Source organism: Hemiscyllium ocellatum, chromosome 6 (genome assembly GCF_020745735.1).
Source record: "Hemiscyllium ocellatum isolate sHemOce1 chromosome 6, sHemOce1.pat.X.cur, whole genome shotgun sequence".
In the NCBI taxonomy this organism is placed as follows: Eukaryota; Metazoa; Chordata; class Chondrichthyes; order Orectolobiformes; family Hemiscylliidae; genus Hemiscyllium; species Hemiscyllium ocellatum.
Genome location: NC_083406.1, coordinates 1,874,077 through 1,893,694, shown reverse-complemented (window position 1 = coordinate 1,893,694; position 19,618 = coordinate 1,874,077). Strand labels below are relative to the sequence as shown.

Sequence of the window (19,618 nt, the reverse complement as noted above, 5' to 3'; positions counted from 1 at the left end):
AAAAGACACCCTTAGTTCAGATACAGGAAATTTTCCAGACCACTTCAGACATTTCCATGATACAGAGAAGTGAAGAACTCTCCAACAGATGCAAATTGAGGTCTTGAAAACTTTATACAGAGAAACCTTGATTATCCAGCATTTAATTTTCCGAATATCGGATTATCTGACAAGATTGCAATGCCTCGATACTCAGCTAAATTATGTTATCCAGCATTCGATTACCTGGAATTCGATTAACCGAACAAAACACTCCCCGTCCATGTCCTTCGGATATTCGAGGCTCCTCTGTACTTTGCTACTCAAAGAAAATAAATCAAGGACACATTTTTCAAACCTGACCAACTCCTTGTACATTGTCTTGCAGGTTTCCAGATAGGGATCAATTGTATCTTCATATTGGCAGAGGACTCCACCCAGACAGAGATGTTTGAAGATACGAAAGACAAATTCCTCACGTTCTTTATCACTGAATATTTGATATTTATCTGATTCTTCCAAAAGTAACACCTAAATTAAGTGTGAAATAGTTAAATATGGAATTAGTCAAACTTAAAGGAAAATTAGGAATAAAACAACATTTGTTCATTACTTTCATAATTGATGATGAATATATGATATACTTCAGCATATTTCTCAAACAGCATTGTTTCTATTTTGTAGGTAAAAACAATGACAGCAGATGCTGGAAACCAGATTCTGGAATTGAGTGGTACTGGAAAAGCACAGCAGTTCAGGCAGCATCCAAGCAGCAGGAAAATTGACGTTTCGGGCAAAAGCCCTTCATGAGGAATACAGGCAGAGCGCCTAAAGGGTGGAGAGATAAAACTTTTTTTAAAATCTCTCCACCCTTCAGGCACGCTGCTTGTTTCTATTTCGTGCAACATCTTTCCTACTGAATTTGCTTCTTGTTTCTTTCAATCATTGCATCAATGCTAAGTTGGTGGTCTCCCCCACCCTGAGAAAAAGACCTTGGCTATTCACCCTATCCAAGCCCCTCACGATTTTATAAATCTCTACAAGGTCACCCCTCAGCCTCCAAAGTTCCAGGGAAAACAGCCCCAGCCTGTTCAGCCTCTCCCTGTAGCTCAAACCCTCCAAACCTGGCAACATCCTTGTAAATCCTTTCTCAGCTCTGTCAAGTTTAACAACATTTTGACTTTAGTAGGAAGACCAGAAATGAATGTAGTATTTGAAAAATGGCTTAACCAATGTCCTGTACAGCCTCAACATCCCGACTCCTACACTCAATACACTGTCTGATGAAAGCAAGCATACCAAGTACTTTCTTCCCTATCCTGTCTCCCTCCAACTCCACTTCCAAGGAACTATACATGCACCTCTAGATCTCTTTGTTTGGCAACACTCAGTGCCCTGCCATTCAATGTATAAGTCCTGCCCTGACTTGCCTTTCCAAAATGCAACACCTCACATTTATCTAATTAACTCCATCTACCACTCCTCAGCCCATCTGCCCATCTGATCAAGGTCCCATTGTACACTGTCCACTACACCTCCAATTTTGGTGTCATCTACTAATTTACAAATGAGACCTCCTATATTCACATCCAAATCATTTATGTAAATGACAAAAAGCAGTAGACTCAGCACTATCTTTGTGGCACTCCACTGGTCACAGACATCCAGTCTGAAAAGCAATCCTCCACCACCACTCTCTGTCTGCTACCTTCAATCCAATTTAGTATCCAATTGGCTAGCTCCCCCTGGATTCCATGTGATCTAACCTTGCTAATCAGTCTCCTCTGCAGAACCTTGTCAAACACTTTGCTAAAGTCCATATAGACAGTGTCTATTGCACTGCCTTCATCAGTCGTCTTTTTCACTTCTTCAAAAAACTTTATCAGGTTAGTGAGACACAATTTCCCCCAAACAGTCATGCTGACTATCCCAAATCACACTCTGCCTCTCCAAATGCATCTAAATCCAGTCCCTCAGGATCCACCAACGTAAGGCTCACCGGTCTATAGCTCCCTGGCTTTTCCTTACGGTCTTCTTGAATAGTAGCATCACATTAGCCAACCTTCAGTCTTCTGGCACCTCCCCTTTGGCTGTTGATGAAAAGTATCTCAGCAAGGAGCCCAGCAATCACTTTCCTAGCTTCCCACAGAGTTTTGAGGTACACCTGACTAGGTCCCAGGGATTTATCTACCTTTATACATTTTAAGATTTCCAGCAGCTCCTCTTCTGTAATATGGACACTTTTCAAGATATCTGAGGAAGGGTTTATGCTGAAATATCTCAGCAAGGAGCCCAGCAATCACTTTCCTGCTCTGCGGATGCTGCCTGACCTGCTGTGCTTTTCCAGCAATACACTCTCGACTTTTCAAGTTTTCACTATTTATTTCCCGTGGTTCTTTGGCTTGCATATCCTTCCCCACAGTAAACACTGACAGGAAAGCTCCTGTGGTTCCACATATAGATGGCCTTGCTGACCTCTAAGGAGCCCTATTCTCTCTCTCTTACTCTTTCGACTTTAATATATTTGTAGAATCGCTTTGGATTCTCCCTAACCCTTTTTGTCAAAGATATTTCATGTCCCCCTTTTGCCCTCCTGATTTCTCTCTTACATATACTCTTAGTGCCTTTATACGTCTTTGGGATTCACTTGATCCTGACTGTCTATATCTGACATAAACTTCCTTCTATTTCTTGGCCAGAGCCTCAATTTCTCTCATCATCCAGCATTCCCTACATCTACCAGCCCTGACCTTCACACTAACAGGAATATACTGTCTCTGAACTCTATATATCTAATTTTTAAAGCCCCCCCCCCACCCACTTCCCAACTGCCCCTTTACCTGTGAATAGTCACTCACAATCAACTTTTGAAAGTTCTTGCCTCATACTGTCAATATTGACCTTACTCCAATTTAGAAGTTTAGATTAGGTCTATCCTTTTTCATCACTATTTTAAAATTAATAGAATTCAGCTCACTGGCCCCAAAGTGCTTCCCCACTGACACCTCAGGTACATGCCCTGCCTTACTTCCCAAGACAAGGCCCAGTTTTGCTCCTTCTCTAGTACGTACATTTACATATTGATCAGAAAATTTTCTTGTACACAGTTAACAAATTCCTCTTTATCCAAGCCCTTAACACTGTGGTAGTTCCAAGTTAAAATCCCCTATAATTACTCTTATAGATATCTGAGGTCTCCTTTTGTATTTGCTTCTAATGGCAGAGGTATTAAAATTGGAGATGCTCAAGAGATCAGGATCAGAGAAGAGACGATTTCTAAGAGGATATTTTGTGTATATTTGTACAGTGGGACAAATATGTTAATAAATCAAATTGTGTATGTCACATTTTTCTCAATTAGTTAAAGGAAAATTTGAATTATCAAGGTAATGTAATGGAAAGAACAGCCACTGATCTCTAGTGTGGCAATATGGTTGTAAGAAGAGTGTTTTGTCCTGACTATTTTTTGAAGAGAGGTTTTGAGTCTTAGGTGATGAGCTGTCTATTCCAAGCCAATAATGTAAACAATTTGTGAAGCTTTTTTTAAAAGTTAGAACAGTAGAAGCAGCCTGAATGGGTGCTTCTCACAGAATCAGGGTTTTAGTTTAGCTTTCATTAATTATTGGGGCTTGAAAATTGGTTGTGGAAGCTGCCATGCACCCTTCTCTACCAGAAATTTGCTTGGCGTTCTTTCCTCGTGGACAGGAGACAAATTGCATGTGAGATAATCTATTTTACTGAATTTGCCTTTGCCAAGGGTGTGTTTATGGGATGTTACTATATTGGAATAATTGCTGTTTAGTAGTTAAATAATCTATAATTTGTTAAGTGTTTGAATAGAGTTAAAGTTAGATAATTCTTCTTTCTTTTGTTTTATTCTAACTGCAGAGTAAGAATAAAGTGTGTTTGCCTAAAGTGAAGTAGATGTAACCAATCAAATTACATCTGAAACACAGCACCTTACACTTGCCTTTAAATAAGTTAAAAGTTAGGGTCTAGGCTATCTCCTTCATATATTTGAGGAGGGTTTGGTCAAATCCATAACACTAGATAGTTCCTAATCAGTTAACCTTTGAATTCAACAATTTATTTCTGAATAAATAATTCAACATACTGATCATCTCTGACATCTTGTGTGTTTCCCATTTCTATCAGTAATATTCTGGATGTGCCATGACGAGAAAGCCAAGGGTAATCCCTTGAAGTCTACAGTTTCCTTCTTATTTTTAGGAGAGAAACAGCAGGCTACAGTTTCAATTTTAAGAAAATACTACCGATGCCTCAACTTATGTTTGATGCTTTCAAAGATTTTTCTTTTAATAACAGGACTGGATGCAGTGGTCAGGTCTGGATGCAGTGGTCAGGTCTGGATGCAGTGGTCAGGTCTGGATGTAGGGGCACTGCAGTTAAGGGGCTACTTTATGTGGTTTCCCCAAACTTTGGCTCAATACCTTTTTTGCCAGCCCTCCATACTCATGCATGTGCTGTATACCACTACACTCTCTGCTGTGGCTCACCCGTTATCACTGTCCAGATGTAAGCCTCATGCTCAGCATGATGAGGAATGCTTCAGCATTTCCGTGCTGCTAGACATAGTGGCAGTACAGCTAGCTATGTTGTCATTGTATACATTGGACTGAAAATTCTGCTTCTTTATTTTCAATCTGACAGAGAGTTAGAGGATGAGGAGATGCAAGGACAAATCTCTGACAAGCAGATTTTACTTGTGACCGTCTGTGATAAATGTTACTTAAGGGTTTCTTGGTAACTTCTAGTGCATGTGACCCAACAGCCATAGTGGCAAAATAAACCAAATACCACAATGAACTCCCATCTTTCACCAGCTCTCTGATTTTCCTACATCAAAAACACTCCTGGGTCCCCCTGAGGAGCCTCTTGTTCAGAGGAATAAAGAATGGGGTTGAGGAACCCGAGCGAATCTCTCTGATGTAACAGTCAGTTTTCTTTCAAAAACAAGTTAAAGGGATGCAGTTATAGATATCAGCAGGTATAATGCATTAATGATGAGTATGTGAATCAAATAAAAACATCAAAGGTAGCAGTAATGGGGTTGTTGTAAGCATGGCTGCAAATAACATAAATTGAACTGTATAATTTTCTCTGGTCTAATGCAAACTCTTGAAAGCATTTTATTTACAGTGTCACCTGAGGCAGGGAAAAGCAACCCTGCAAATGAAGACCCTTAAAAACATTTATTCAAGCTGAGATGATATCATACAATTGGTAGTTGCATTCAGAATAGTGATCACAGACTATATGGTTCCTTAGATTAAAGTTTGTTGCAAAATATTTAATTGTTTCATGAAGTTAGGCACAGATTGTTTTTAGCACAATCACCCATTTCCTTGTACTCCTAAGAACCCATTTCCTTATTTTCAGTTCATATTAGCGCTTATCCAACTTTTCTTCTGTCCTGATTTGCTAACCATAATCTTCTTGTTTACCAACACCTTTTGTATCTCTCTCTCTCTCTCTCTCCCCCCATCTCCACCGATCCAGTCATATCCACCTCCCCCATTGTCATTTCAGCTTCACCATACAGTACCTTTTCCTAGTGACTACCAGTTCTGATAAGGAGTCACCAGATTTGAAATACTAACTATGTTTTTCTTCCTGCACACACTGCCAGACCTGCTGAGTTTCTCCAGCTGGTTTTGTTTCAGATGATCAAAAGCTTGGTCAGAGAGATAGGTTTAAACATGTGAAGAAAGAGAGGTAGAAGAAGAGAGTAATCTCCATAACTTGCACAATTATACAAGTGGCCTGGATCTGATTAATCATATTTCTTTAAAATCAGTTATATAAATATTTTCTCTCATCTGACAAACATACTGCATTTGCAGAGCTCTCCATCTTACAGGCAAGCTAAGAGGTGAAAATTAATCTGATTTGTGGTACATTCAGGTACTAGAACCAAAAACTGCAATATTGAATTTGTGATGCAAACAATATGGTCACTGACATTATAAAAATGAACTAATTCTGCACAGCGATGCCATCAACACATCATGGCATTTTCTGTTCCACAAATACCTTACCTGTCGAAGTTGGTCAGAGATAACAAAATCCTCATAAAACTCATCCAGACACTTTGTAATATGGCCTGTTTCTCGCACAATCCCTTCCGTATACAAACAGTCAAAGAATAACATTGAAAGTTGATTACACGGAACCTCTTCAACCTGTATCTCCTTAACTTCTTTCCCTGTTAAGACGAAATTAAAGATACACTGAAACATATCATCAATACCTGACCATATTTACGTAGAACGTAGAAATTTATGTATTTAGTGGCCCAATGGCATTGTCTAATCTTGGGTCATGCTTTTGGGTCATGGGTTCAAATCTCATCCTGGTAGAAGTTGAATTTAGTTAATAAAATTTAAAATTATGAAACTCGGCACATTGATGGTCATATTAACTTTAATTGATTTTTGTAAAAATCCAGCTGATTCGTTAGTGGCATTTAAGGAAGGAGATCTACATTCCTTACTTGGTCTGGCCTACCTGAGTTTCCAAAGCAATAGTACCCAATGTGGTAAAGTTTTAACTTCACTCAGTTCAAGAGCGATGAGAGATGTCCTTGCCAGTGATATCCATGCCCCATGAAAGAACAAAGAAGGCAAAAAAGTGTTGTAATGAACAATTGCTTTACTCTTAAGTAAGCTATAGTGCACACTGAGCATTACAATTGTTCTAACACACTGCACCAGGAAGCAATGGTACCAATAGTTACCATGCAGTAAATTTCCAGTTTGGACTGTAGTATCAGAGTCACAGTGCACCCCTCAAAGCCCATTACTATAGACAGTATGTGTGAGGGCTGTACTGCCAGAGGCATGCCTTCACATTACACTCAGCTAGAGGAGCATTCTTGGAATTGAACAGAGGTAAGAAACTGGGAAAAAATAGGAACAAAATAACTGCAAATACAATGGGTTAGCCAGTGCCTTATGCTTTGTAAAAAGGAGGTTCAGTTGTGATTGATTGAATGTCACATGTATGGAGGTACAGTGAAAAGCTTTGTTTACGGGCAGTACAGGCAGATCATAGTCAGTAAGGACGTACTGAACAAAAGATTTAGACAGAGGCATACATTGATTAATTGATTAATCAGCATTATTTGAGGCTAGAGAGTCCATTTGATAACCTAATAGTGGCTGGGAAGAAGCTGTTCCTGAACCTTCTGCCTGATGGAGGAGGTTGTAGAAGAGCATTACCAGAGTGCAAAGGGTCTTTGATCAAGGTGGCAGCCTTTCTGTGGCAGCGAGCCGTGTAAATGGAGTCCATGGTGGAAGGTTAGCTTCTGTCATGGCCTGGGCTGGGTGGATGGCACACTGGCACAGTGGTCAGCATTACTGCCTCACCGTACCAGGGATCTGGGTTCAATTCTGCCCTCAGGCAACTGTGTGAAGTTTGCACATTCCCCCTGTGTCTGCATGAGTTTGCTTTGGTTTCCTCCCACAGTCCATTGGTGTGCAGGTTAAGTGGATTAGTCATGCTAAGTTGCCCCATAGTGTGAAGGCTAGCTATGAGAAATACATGAATTGGGTCTGGGTGGGATGCTTTTTGGAGGGGTTGGTGTGAACTTGATGGGTAGAATGGCCTGCTATAGGGATTCTATAATAATTATATGATTAAAAATGATAAGGCTCACAGAAGGTGCTATGTTGAATATATTTCATATATTGTTTGCATAATAACAGCAGATTTACATGGACAAACAGCCCAAGTATCTCTGGTCTCAGGTTTAACATCACTGCTATCAGCAACAGAAGCCATATTCATGTGACAAATTTGCAATGAAATACATCACAGCTGAGAACCTCAGGATCTGATTTCCTCCTTGGGATTTCTGGCTGGTGGTAGTTGCAAATTACTTCGCCTTGTCTTTTCAACCAGTGTTCTGAGCTCCCCTATTATTAACGCTGGGGATGTCTAGGAAACCTCCCCCAACAGCCCGTTGTTTCACTGTGTCTCACCGTTCACACTTGTGAGTGAGTGCAGACCTTTGGTCTCTCCCACTGATTGTGGAATTGCTTAGCTCTGTCTGCTGCATGCTGCTGATGCTGTTTAGCATTTATATAGTCCTGTGTTGTAACCTACCTCACCAGATTAGCCCCTCAGTTATAGCTGTGTCTGCCTCGCTCTCCCACACAGCTCATTGTACCAGGATTGATCCTCAAACGTGATGACCATACCAGAGTAAGGGATCTGTTGGATTACAAAACTAGATTATTGTTGAATAAAATTATGCTCCTGCAGATAGTCCACTGACACAAATGCCCAGTACTGGGCTGCTGGATCTATCTTACAGCTATCCATTTAGCATGGTTGGTTTTCAATGTGGAAATGAAGTCCTATATTTATAAGGCCAGTGAGTTGACCATGTTTACCAGTGCTGTTATGGATAGATGTATTTGTGACCTGTAAATTGGTGAGAATGAGGTTAGTTAGGTTTTCCCTTGATGCTGGTTCCCTAGAAGCTGCTCCAGGTCTAGCAGCTATGTTCTTCAGTACACCCAGTTTCTGCTCTCGAGTTGGTGTCTTCTCATCAATCTTGGTGATGGGCGTTAGAGTCCTCTTTGCACAAGTGTGAACAGTGATAGACAGTGAAACAACAAGCTGGTGGAAGTGGCTTCTTAGACATCCTCAACGTGAATTATAGAGGACTTCAGCAGGTGAAGTAATTTGCAACTACCACCAGCCAGAAAACCCAAGTAGGAAATCAGATCCTGAGGTTCTCAGCTGTGATGTATTTCATTGCAAGTTTGTCACATGAATATGGATTCTGTTGCTGATAGTAGTGATGTTAAACCTGAGACTGGAGATACTTGAGCAGTTTGTCCATGTAAATCTGCTGTTATTATGCAAACTATATATGAATTATATGGAATGTGTACAATAGTGCACTGTTAAAAATATAGCATCTTCTGTGTGCCTTATCATTTTTATTCATATAATTATTACAGAATCCCTACAATATGGAAGCAGGCCATTCCACCCATCAAGTTCACACCAACCCCTCTGAAAAGCATCTCACCCAGACCCAATTCCTGCATTTTTCATAGTTAGCCTGCACACTATGGGGCAATTTAGCATGACCAATCCACTTAACCTGCACACCTTCGGATTGTAAGAGGAAACCAAAGCAAACTCATGCAGACACAGGGAGAACATACAAACTCCACACAGTTACCTAAGGGTGGAATTGAACCCAGGTCCCTATCGCTGTGAGGTAGCAGTGCTAACTACTGAGCAACTGTGACATCCGCTCAGCCCAGGCCATGACAGGAGCTAACCTTCCATTCATGGACTGCATTTACACGGCTCGCTGCCACAGAAAGGCTGCCACCTTCATCAAAGATCCTTTGCACTCTGGCAATGCTTTCCTACAAACCCTTCTGTCAGGCAGATAACACAGAAACCTGAACACACTCACCAGAAAGCTCAGCATGTTAGTTTAAAAGACAAGGCTAAGTAGTTGGAGTCCTCCACCCAGAGTGTATTCCATATGGGCTAACGTTAAATTGTTTCCATTGAAAGGAGAAATAGGCAACAGACAAACTTTGTGAATGATACTAAAATTGATACAGATGAAGTATTGGTGTTCAAAATGTTCAACCAATGCAAAACCACTATCAGTAAAGTCAATAAATGTAGGAGAATAGAGTTAACTCAGTAAAATATATTTCAAAAGAATTCATGAACAATCTTTAAGACCACTCTTTCAGTGCTATTTGTATTTCTGGACAACAAAACAGCCTCATTGGTCTAAATATGAGGGTGAATTGGAGAAATGGGTCCTTCATTATTGAAATGTTATAGTGCTCTGAACGAGATGGGAATCGGCAAGAAATCTGGAAGAAACATTTGCGAGGTGTCTTTCTTTGGAAAATTGGAAGCAACTCATTGAACTTTCCAAGAGGTTCCTGGTGTGAAGTTGATATTTTTACCCATGTTATGACCCCAACTGATTTATTTATTTTTACAATAGTTTAAATTAAACTATAGGATCAGAATAAGCAATCATAGGTCTAAACTAGTAAAATATATATTGAAGACTGTTGTCAGGATTTTGTCCACACAGACTGGTCAATGTATGGTGAAAATGTCAGACACAGAAAGACAAGTAGAGAATTGAATCATACCTAGAGTTGTCCATTCAGAAGATAAGGGTGAGAGTACCTTTAGATTCGCCTTAACGTTTGAATCCTGGAAAAATGCCTACAGGATAAAAGGCATAGAATAAATAAATGTAATGAATAGACACAATAACTATCTATCCATTGGATTTTTCACATATATTTCTCAATTTGTGTCCACAGAATTCTAATTGCAATTCAGAAGTAACTCATTGACCATGAAGTGCTTTGGGGTCTCAGTAATATAAAAAGGCCCTGCCTATATTTTTGCTGCTATTAATTCTAACATAACAGTTTATGTCAGATGTCGCTGCCCAGACGCACTGTGGCTCTTTGTCAGAAGGTTACAGATTCAAGTCCTTCTTCAGGCTCTCCATACAAAACCCAAATTTGCATTGCAAAGCCCGACTGAGGAAGTGGTCTTTGTTTGTGCTGCCATCATTTCGGCGGGACTTTTCACCGTCTGCTCCCTGCATTAGTCAACAAAATTTGGAGTGTGTCATTTGGAAGAAGAGCAGAGGAGTAGGGTTTGACAATATTTATCAACAAGTTAAAACATATGATCTAGTCATAATCATATTGCTATGCAATTGAATCCCACATTGCTTAACTTAATTACAAGAATAACTAGCATTTCAAAATGACTTGACTGACTGTAAAGCACTTTAGGGAAGTTTAAAATATTGAAAGGCACAATATGAATACAAGTCTTTCTTTCTTCTGATGATCTGCTCCACTCTGTAGAGTATATTGTTGTCCTATTCTATTGCTTCTGAAATACTCACCAATTATGTTCCACACGTTTACTGTTTTAATTGGTGAACAGTAACATTCAAGCACAAATTTATACCTAATTTGTCTCTCAAGTTTATTTGACACAAAATGAAGAACAATGGCATAGTTTCTGTTCATTTGGAATCGTAATATTAGAGAAATCTGAGGGAAATCTGTCAAACCAGTGTAAACAATTAATGAACCTTAACTGAACTAGACCCACACTGGTGAAAGATTCCATATACTTGAACAAGTTCTGTTTATAAAGTTAAACAGGAATTGCTAGGGAAACTTAGCAGGTCTGACATCATCTGAGCAATGTGTTTTCTCTCCACAGATGCTACAGGACCTGCTGAGTTTATCCAGTACTTCTTTGTTTTATTTTATTGTTCATGAAACTGCCCAAATCAAACACTTGAAATTCAAATAAATGCATTGTTGGAGGAAGTGTCTTCAAACTAGTCAACAATGTTTAGGCACACAGGCATTAATAGCACATTTTAAAATATTTTCATAACAGATTTTAAATTACTCTATAATTGTCTAACGTAGATCAATAAAACTGAAAAAAAACTGCCCATAACTATTTGAAGTTATTTTCAGTGATTTTCAGTATATTCATAGATGCAAGACTGGTCACACATTAGAAAATACTTTTATTGCTGAAAGACTCATTTAATTCTATGAATTATACTGCACAAAGTTACTTCTCTTAAAGATATTGATGCATAATCCTTAAAGAAAATAAAATTATGCTCTCCTATTAACCCAGTTAATTCAATGAAGTCTTTACATTTATCATAATGAAAATAAATTTGATCAGAGACTTGAAGAGTAATTATGTGTGCAGTTTAGCTAAATTTTATGACTGCAGCCAAAGCAGAAACTCTATCCCAATGAATTTGAAAACTTAAATGTTCAGTTGGACATACTGCAAAAGGTTACAAGGTGAAATATAAAACTATAGTGGGTGGCATAGTGGCTCAGCAGTTAGCACTGCTGCCTCACAGCACCAGGATCCCAGGTTCAATTCCAGCGTTGGGTGACTGTGTGGAGTTTGCATGTTCTCCCCATGTCTGCATGGGTTTCCTCCCATAGTCCAAAGATGTGCAGGTTAGGTGAATTGGCCATGCTAAATTGCCCATAGTGTTAGGTGCATTAGTCAGAGAGGAATGGTTCTAAGTGGGTTACTCTTCGGAGGGTCGGTGTGGACTTGGTGGGCCGAAGGGCCTGTTTCCACATTGTAGGGAATCTAACCTAATTGTGTACACCGAATATTCCAGGATAGAAAAGGATTGCCATAGGTTAGGCAATTGAATCAGAGTAATCAAATTTAAGAATTTCTGCAAATATTATGTGACATGATTTGCCAGTCAAGTATATTTTTGTATTAACATTGAAATCTGATGTGAAAATATCTATTTCTGAACATATTTAAGACAGTAGTTCTTATACCCAAGTCTGTGGATCTCCTGTGGAATCTGTATCTCTGTGTTCAGATTAAACACTGCTCCTTCCCTATTCCTTGGTGCTTTCTCAGTCCCCTGTTCTCTCTGTTTTATCTCGAGCTTCCCCTGCTGCCCAGGACCCATGCTCCCTCTGTTGATGTGCTTCACAAATACTCTCTCCATGGTTTTGCTAATATTCCTGTTCACCTTGAGCTCCTACCAAAGGGAGATATGTTTTGCAGTGAGAAGTGGGCACACCCATTGTTAATATTTTCTAATCAACCTGAGATGTTATTACACGCCCCTATAGCAGTTGGGACTTGAATCCAGGTCTAATTGGCTCAGAGGTAGGGACACTAGACACTATGATTGCATCACAAAAGCCCTTAAGTTTTAATTGTATAAGTATTCGAATCAACCTGTTCAGAGATGTTATTACATGCCTCTGGGCAGGTGGGATTTGAACCTGCTCAGAGGTAGTAACATTATAAGTGCCCCCTTTTATTGTGATGTATAGTAACACTGGAGGACAGCGTCTCAGAGTGCAGTTGCTGCAACCAAGACTGCCTGTCCCAACCACAACAGTCAGTGCTCTACCAACAATGATCGGAGCAAGGTGCAGATCCATGGTCTCACAAGACTAACGGATGCCACTTACCATGGTAATTGTGTTCAGTTGTAGGCAGATAGTGAGCAATAACTAGAATCCACTGTATCCCAACAGATTGACTGGAAGGTGTTGCTGTACTGTGCTAGGATCCCTGGCTGTCTATCAGGTTAAAGTCCCACCTGGTCCAGATGTGTACCATAACACATCTGAACAGGTTGATTAAAACATATTTTAGACTGTTAAGCTAGAATGTGCATTCTTGTCATGTGTAACTCTCTAAATAAATGATTATTAAAATGTGTAAAGATTTACACTGGTTCTATTCGATCCTTCATCAATGTGCAGCTCAGCTGAGTGGTAAGCACAGGTCTCGTGCTGTGCTCAGAACCTGGGTCCAATTCCAACTTTGGGCAACTACCTGTGTGGCCACTCCCTGTGCCTATGTAGGCTTCCTCCCATGGTCCAAAGGTATATTGACTAGCTGGGTTAGCCATGAGAAATGCAGGTTTACAGGGTCTGGGGATGGGTCTGAGTGGGGTGCTCTTTGGAGGGGTGGTATGGACTCGATGGGTTGAATGGCCTGCTTCCACACCGTAGGGATTCCATGAAATGGTTTTTTGAAATATCACACCCACCCGACTGGTGGTTGTGATTAAATACTTTCTTACATGTAAAAGAAAAAACCCATCTTCATATTGTGAGTATGCTAATTGACTTTAATTAAAGTGGAGCTGGTGATGTGTGTGTATCTGTGAATGGGAGGGGTCGGGGTGGGGGGAAAAGGGCCTGTTACTTTGAAAGGAAGTCCTTGAAGCAAAAAGGCTTGCTATTATTAATAATAATAATTATTATTAATATATTAAATTATAATATTAAATAATAATAGTTACAGTTGCCATATATATTGATAATCAGAACATAGAGCAGGAGATTATCTGTATCTGATTTCAACATTATATTTAAAAGGATTTTATCACTTATTTGATAAATAAAAACTGCTAGATATGAATAAGCTCACACATGTATTGGGTAAGAATTTCGCACACCAGAGGAGTCTTTTCAAAATTATGTCATCGCTCAGCAACAGTGTGTAAACGGAAATTTGAGATGAAAATACAAGCAGAAGTACGGCTCAAAAATACTACAGAAGCCAACATTAGATTTAAAAACGTTATGTAAAAGAACTGGAGAACCTACCTGGACAAAACTGTCCTTTTCATAAGACTGGAAGCGTTGGTCAAAACTGAAAACCTGCACACTCATCCTTCCAAGCATTGACCTGAGAGGATGGAAAATTCCAGAAAGGGGAAATCTTAATGAGAAGACGATTTCAGGATTAGCTTTTTCAGAAGAGAAACGAGTGTGTTGTTTTCCGGCCCTAATGATAATGAATTTCTTTGAGTTACACTGTCAATTCTTTACCCAGAGGGTCCTGCCTAATAACTGTAAACAATAACAAAGATAATGATTAAATGAACAAAATTAGTGAGTGAATCATTCGGGTAACGCTTTGCCCCTAACTTTTCCTGATCCTTGTTGTACACTTTGCTCCCAGTCTCAAGCCTCTCATCATTTCTTTCTCCATGGCTGTGCAGATCTTACCATTTCATAAAGAGGTCTCTGGTTTTACTGTCTTCCAGGAAGTTGATCTTCTTGTTACTCAGATATCTGAAAGTAAAAGCTGGTTTCACAGCCCTTTCTGCAGCCATGGCTTCGCCAGTGTTTATAGTTGCTAGGAAACGCCCAGCCGCGTTGAAATTCTTCCCTGGATCCCTGAGAGTAATTCCTATCGGTTCCTGGCCGCCTGCATCGTAGGAGGAGCTCATATCCAGGAGAGAGGAAACTACAGGCACTCAACATCATTCTGGAGGGAATGGGTAAAGCACAGACTTCAAAGTTGGTTTGGTAATGCCCGATTACTTCACATTACAAAGCAAGGGTAGAAAAAAAAGCCCCTGCAGATGCTGGAATCCACAGTAGACAGGCAGGAGGCTGGAAGAACACAGCAAGGCAGGCAGCATCAGGAGCTGGAGAAGTCAGTGTTTTGTGTATTAACCCTTTTGCAGGACTAGATGTGGGGGTAGGGGGAGCCACAGATAAAGGGAGGGAGGGGATGTGCCACTACTCTCCCCACCCCAACGCCCCCCTCTCTCTTTAATTGTGGCTCCCCATACCCCTACATCTAGTCCTGAAGAACAGTTAATACTGAACCTGACTTCTACACCCCCTGATGCTGCCTGGCTTGCTGTGTTCTTCCAGCCTCCTGCTTGTCTACGAAGGGTGTTTTGCTGTTTATTTAAATCTTTCATGGGACACGGAAATTAAGACCAGGGGTTGTTGCCTATAAGTAAATGCCTTTGAACTTGGGTGACATTCTGAGCACTTGCTGAGGGCAGTTAACCATGTTTATGTGGGTGTGGAGTCACATGTAGGCCAAACCTCACATTTCCTACCCCCAAGGACATTCGTGAGTGTTCTGTCAATGACTTTTTGAGAAGGGAAAAAACTGCAGGTATTGGACATCTGAAATAAAGCAGAATATCAACATATGTGCAGCAGCTTCATCACACTGTGAGCCTATCACCATAGGGCTATTTTCTCATTAGAGAGAGATAACTTGTAGTGGTTTAACCTGAGGGTCACCAGACCTCAGGCAACATTGAGAAGGAATGTCCTTCATGATAACTTCAGCTGATGCAGGAATTGAAACCATACTGTTGGTATCACTATATTACAAAGCAGTCATCCAGCCAACCTGAGCTAACTGACCCTCAGAATCCACAACTCTACATCACACAAATTCATGTAAGACCCTAAGGTGGTCACCCTTGTTCTGAAAAGTGCTTAATCTATTTCAGATTAATCATTTTAGGCGCCATAAAATACAAGTTGGTTTTGAAGTTTGAGCTCTGTATGTATCAGTGCACATTTTACAATGACCAAAACAATACAAAAATCTAAATGCAGGTTTTATGCCCTGAATTAAGCAATCTTTCAGCATTTAAATATCCATGTGCCGCATCCCAGAATTTATTAAAACTTTTGTTAATGATTTCATTTTAGTAGGTCTTTCAGATGTTTACATATTTTCTTTGAATGGGTAACAGTCATTTCCAAAATATTTGTTTTTAATTGGGTTTAATATATTCTTCCTGTCAAAGTACACCACTTCACATATATCGATAATGAAATTTATTTTCCCAGTACAACCCCCTTCTGCAATTTTTTAAAATGTCTTATTTTGTGGCATTCGGCCCTAGGATTAGCTATAACCCAAAAGTTGTCATTGTTTGCAAAGTTTGACATTCTGTTACCATTTTCCAAGTTTAGTTTGTTAATAATAAATGTGCAGATTTAGATCTCAGTGCCTCAGATCTGCAGCTTCAAACTTTCAATTGCTGCCAACACATTACTATTCTGTGGTCAGTTCTACATCTCTGCTTCCCTAATTACTGACAATTTTGATACTTAATTAACCCGAACTCTATTTCTTGTCACAAACTCATCATTAAACTTTCCTTCAACTCTATCTATAGTCTACAAAATTTTATTTTATTTCAATAAAAATTCTACTTGGATAAAAGGCTCTGTGCCTGGACACCCTCTGAGAACCCTTTTAAAGGCCCCTCTTTATTTTTGATCCAAGGTGCTGTGCACCAACATTCAAACACTAAACAGCCGAGCCGAAGATTACAAATAATTGGGAACATGACAGAAGTCTAAGTAAACTCCTGTGAGGCATTCCACTACATTTTATAAAGACATTACATTAATGAAAAAGATTATTGAAGTGTTGTTTTCTGAATTTGTATCTAACTAGCATAGGGGGAGCATATTGTGATCCCTGTAAACTTGCAGGAAATTTAGATTGTTCTGAGCATGCTCTCCAGTGGATTTCTGTTTCCACTTCCTATTGGCTGCCCTGCCTGTTAAGGATTTCAGAATTTTCTAAAACAAACAGCAGTGCAGCACATCCAGAAACAGATGTAATGTCTACTCTATTGTTCTTTTCATGAGGAGATTGATATGGATTGGACAAATTAAATCTTCTGGAGCTTTCTGTTTGTGCAGCAAACAAATTGTCATTACAAACAATATTTTGTTCGCCTCTACTTTGTAATTTTAGCCTCTTTGTACTCAATCCCAGTAAAGTCAATTGTTGGAATATGCAGCTTAAGTAACTGAAATAGTCCAGAATAAAAGGATCCATAAAAAAAGGCTTTCTTTAAATGAAATTGGTACAATGAACTGATATGGAAATGAAAAAAAAATCAGGTCTTACCTTACTGTATGTAAATCAGTTTGCAGTGCCATACACTACGTTTGTTTTGGGATATCGCACCTCGTTCCAGCTGGCATCGCATCCTGATGCAATTGCTAAAATATGGGATAGATGTATTAATGTAGGTGTAGCTGCCATAGAGTTTATGCAGCAATAAAGATTCATTGGGTGACTCTGAGGGGTTTGGCTTTCAGCAGAACTGCACAGGGACAGGAACAAATTCCTGCTGCTTAGTATCCATTCAGGAGGTCAAGAAATTATTACATTCTGGACCATGAGTTAGAGGAAAAAGTGAGGTCTGCAGATGCTGGAGATCAGAGCTGAAAATGTGTTGCTGGTTAAAGCACAGCAGGTTAGGCAGCATCCAAGGAACAGGAAATTCGACGTTTCGGGCCAGACCCCTTCATCAGGAAGGGCTCTGGCCCTTGAGTTAGAGGAGTCCATCTATTAACAGTCAAACTTTTGAGGGAGACTTTATAAATGCTTTTTACTTAATAAAATATTCCCCTTGAAGCGTTTTGCTCTAGAATCATTTGTCATGTGGGTGGCCTTTTATCTAATTTAGCCCAAGAAAGCAGGAAGCTCTATCATTGCAGTTAAGAGTAATCTCTGATCAGCTGAGACACCTCAGGTGCTGCTACCCAGGGAGCCAAACCATGAGCCTCTGATGAGGTGTGAAGGGAAAGTCTGGATGGTTGTCCTGTTCCAGATACTCTGAATAATCCTGTAAAAGCCACAGGATGACCATAAAATGCAAGAAATTTTGAATTGCCAGTTTGAGTTCACTTTGTCCTGACAGTGCACACAGCATATCTTTTCTGGATCTCAATATTTCTGAACTGATAAGCAAGTAATTAAGATTAAAATTGCGAAGGGAATGGAGGCATACATAAACTGAACACTTCAAAACTCTTGGATAATAACCTCATAATCGCAGATAAAATAATGTCAACACTTGCAGGTGAAATATTGAATGAAGCTGAACTTGACAATACACCAGCTGGAATTCGTGCGGTTTATAATACAAGCAAGCAAGACCATTCCTTGATTCATTTGCAGATACTGTAGAGATAAGGGGCAGAATAGCAACATTACAGCAACAGAATTACAAAACTCTTAACAGTGTCATGAAGATTCAGAATATATTAATATTATTATTTGAGATCTAGGTTCTAAAGTAGAAGAAAATTTGATTTTAGTATCTCACTTCAGTGAATTAGAAGATTGAGTTCAAACAGCATTTACAAAAAGTCAAGTGGTTTCAGCTAAAGACCCAGCATGCCCCCGAGGAAAAATAATTGTTGATATGTTTGCCACTAGAAAGAGAAAGAGACAGAGAAAGTGTGCGTGAAAGAGACAGAGAGAGAGAAAGAGGGAGGGAGAGAGAGAGAGAAAGAGGGAGGGAGAGAGAGAGAGAGAGAGAGAGCGAGAGAAAGAACAGGAATCAGCTTTATGAATGGGAGAAGTGGCCCACAGCAGTAGAGATGCTGTTAATAGTAGTCCCCACACAATCAGGGCTGGGGAGAAATTCTCAGGTGTTTAGATGTCAGTTAGAAGAAAGCTTCAAACGCAGAAGGCTGTGGAGATGTCGGAGAGGAAGGAATCCTACAAGGCTGTTCTGAATAATATGGGCTCTTGTAAGATGAGTGGTAGAATCAAATGAGATGTTCAGCAAGACCAATTTAAACATGGGGGATTATCTTGCTACAACTTGTTCACTCTTCTCCAGTGGTGTGCCAAGATTCTCACTAGCCAGTGACCATGATCATTCTTGCTAAATAAAGGGCTTGTTCATAGCCCAATTTGGTCTGTGATCTTAACAAACTCAACATAAAAACCAGCCATCAGGAAAACCCTGTGGAAACCAGAGTGGACTCTTTGTGTCTTCAACTTGGGGAAAGGGCTGGGGGTAAGGACCTGGGGGAAGGGGCTGGGCAACATGAACAGAGAAAGGGACAGGTCGGCTGTTTTAGTTGCTTGAACACGGTTTGAGTAGTGACCTGGGTAAACAAAAAGCTGGGGGCTGAATGGAATGGACACCTGGAAAGATGAGGGCAATGTCAGGGTTTCAGGAGAACATTAACACTGAGGCTCACAGAGGATCACTCACTGTCACACCAACCAGGAAACATGTGGTTAGAGCGCAGTGTGGAGGAGAATGACTGGGAAGGGTGTCACAATGGATCGGGTATGTGAACCGACTTGTGAAGGAGGGGGGCTTCACCAGCAACTGCTCAGTGGCCATGCACAGAGGAACAACATTGTCCTCTGGCGCAGGTTCACAAAGTGCCTGTCCCTGACTGTGCTACAGCATTGACCACCTTGACTTGGAAAATATTGCTGTTCCTTCAGTGGTCAC

At 40.1% G+C, this 19,618-nt stretch overlaps 1 protein-coding gene across 1 annotated transcript in view; it reads right to left on the bottom strand.

Annotated features, from left to right (window-relative positions):
* Positions 1-14,686, bottom strand: part of cfap300 (cilia and flagella associated protein 300) — a 33,573-nt gene extending 18,887 nt beyond the window's left edge. The window contains exons 1-5 of the mRNA XM_060826423.1: positions 14,580-14,686; positions 14,175-14,256; positions 10,152-10,227; positions 6,039-6,205; positions 338-510 (exon numbers count right to left, since the gene is read on the bottom strand). Of these exons, the coding sequence (XP_060682406.1) occupies positions 338-510; positions 6,039-6,205; positions 10,152-10,227; positions 14,175-14,256; positions 14,580-14,686 (605 nt within the window). The remainder of the gene's footprint in view (positions 1-337; positions 511-6,038; positions 6,206-10,151; positions 10,228-14,174; positions 14,257-14,579) is intronic.
* Between the last annotated feature and the right edge of the window lie 4,932 nt (positions 14,687-19,618).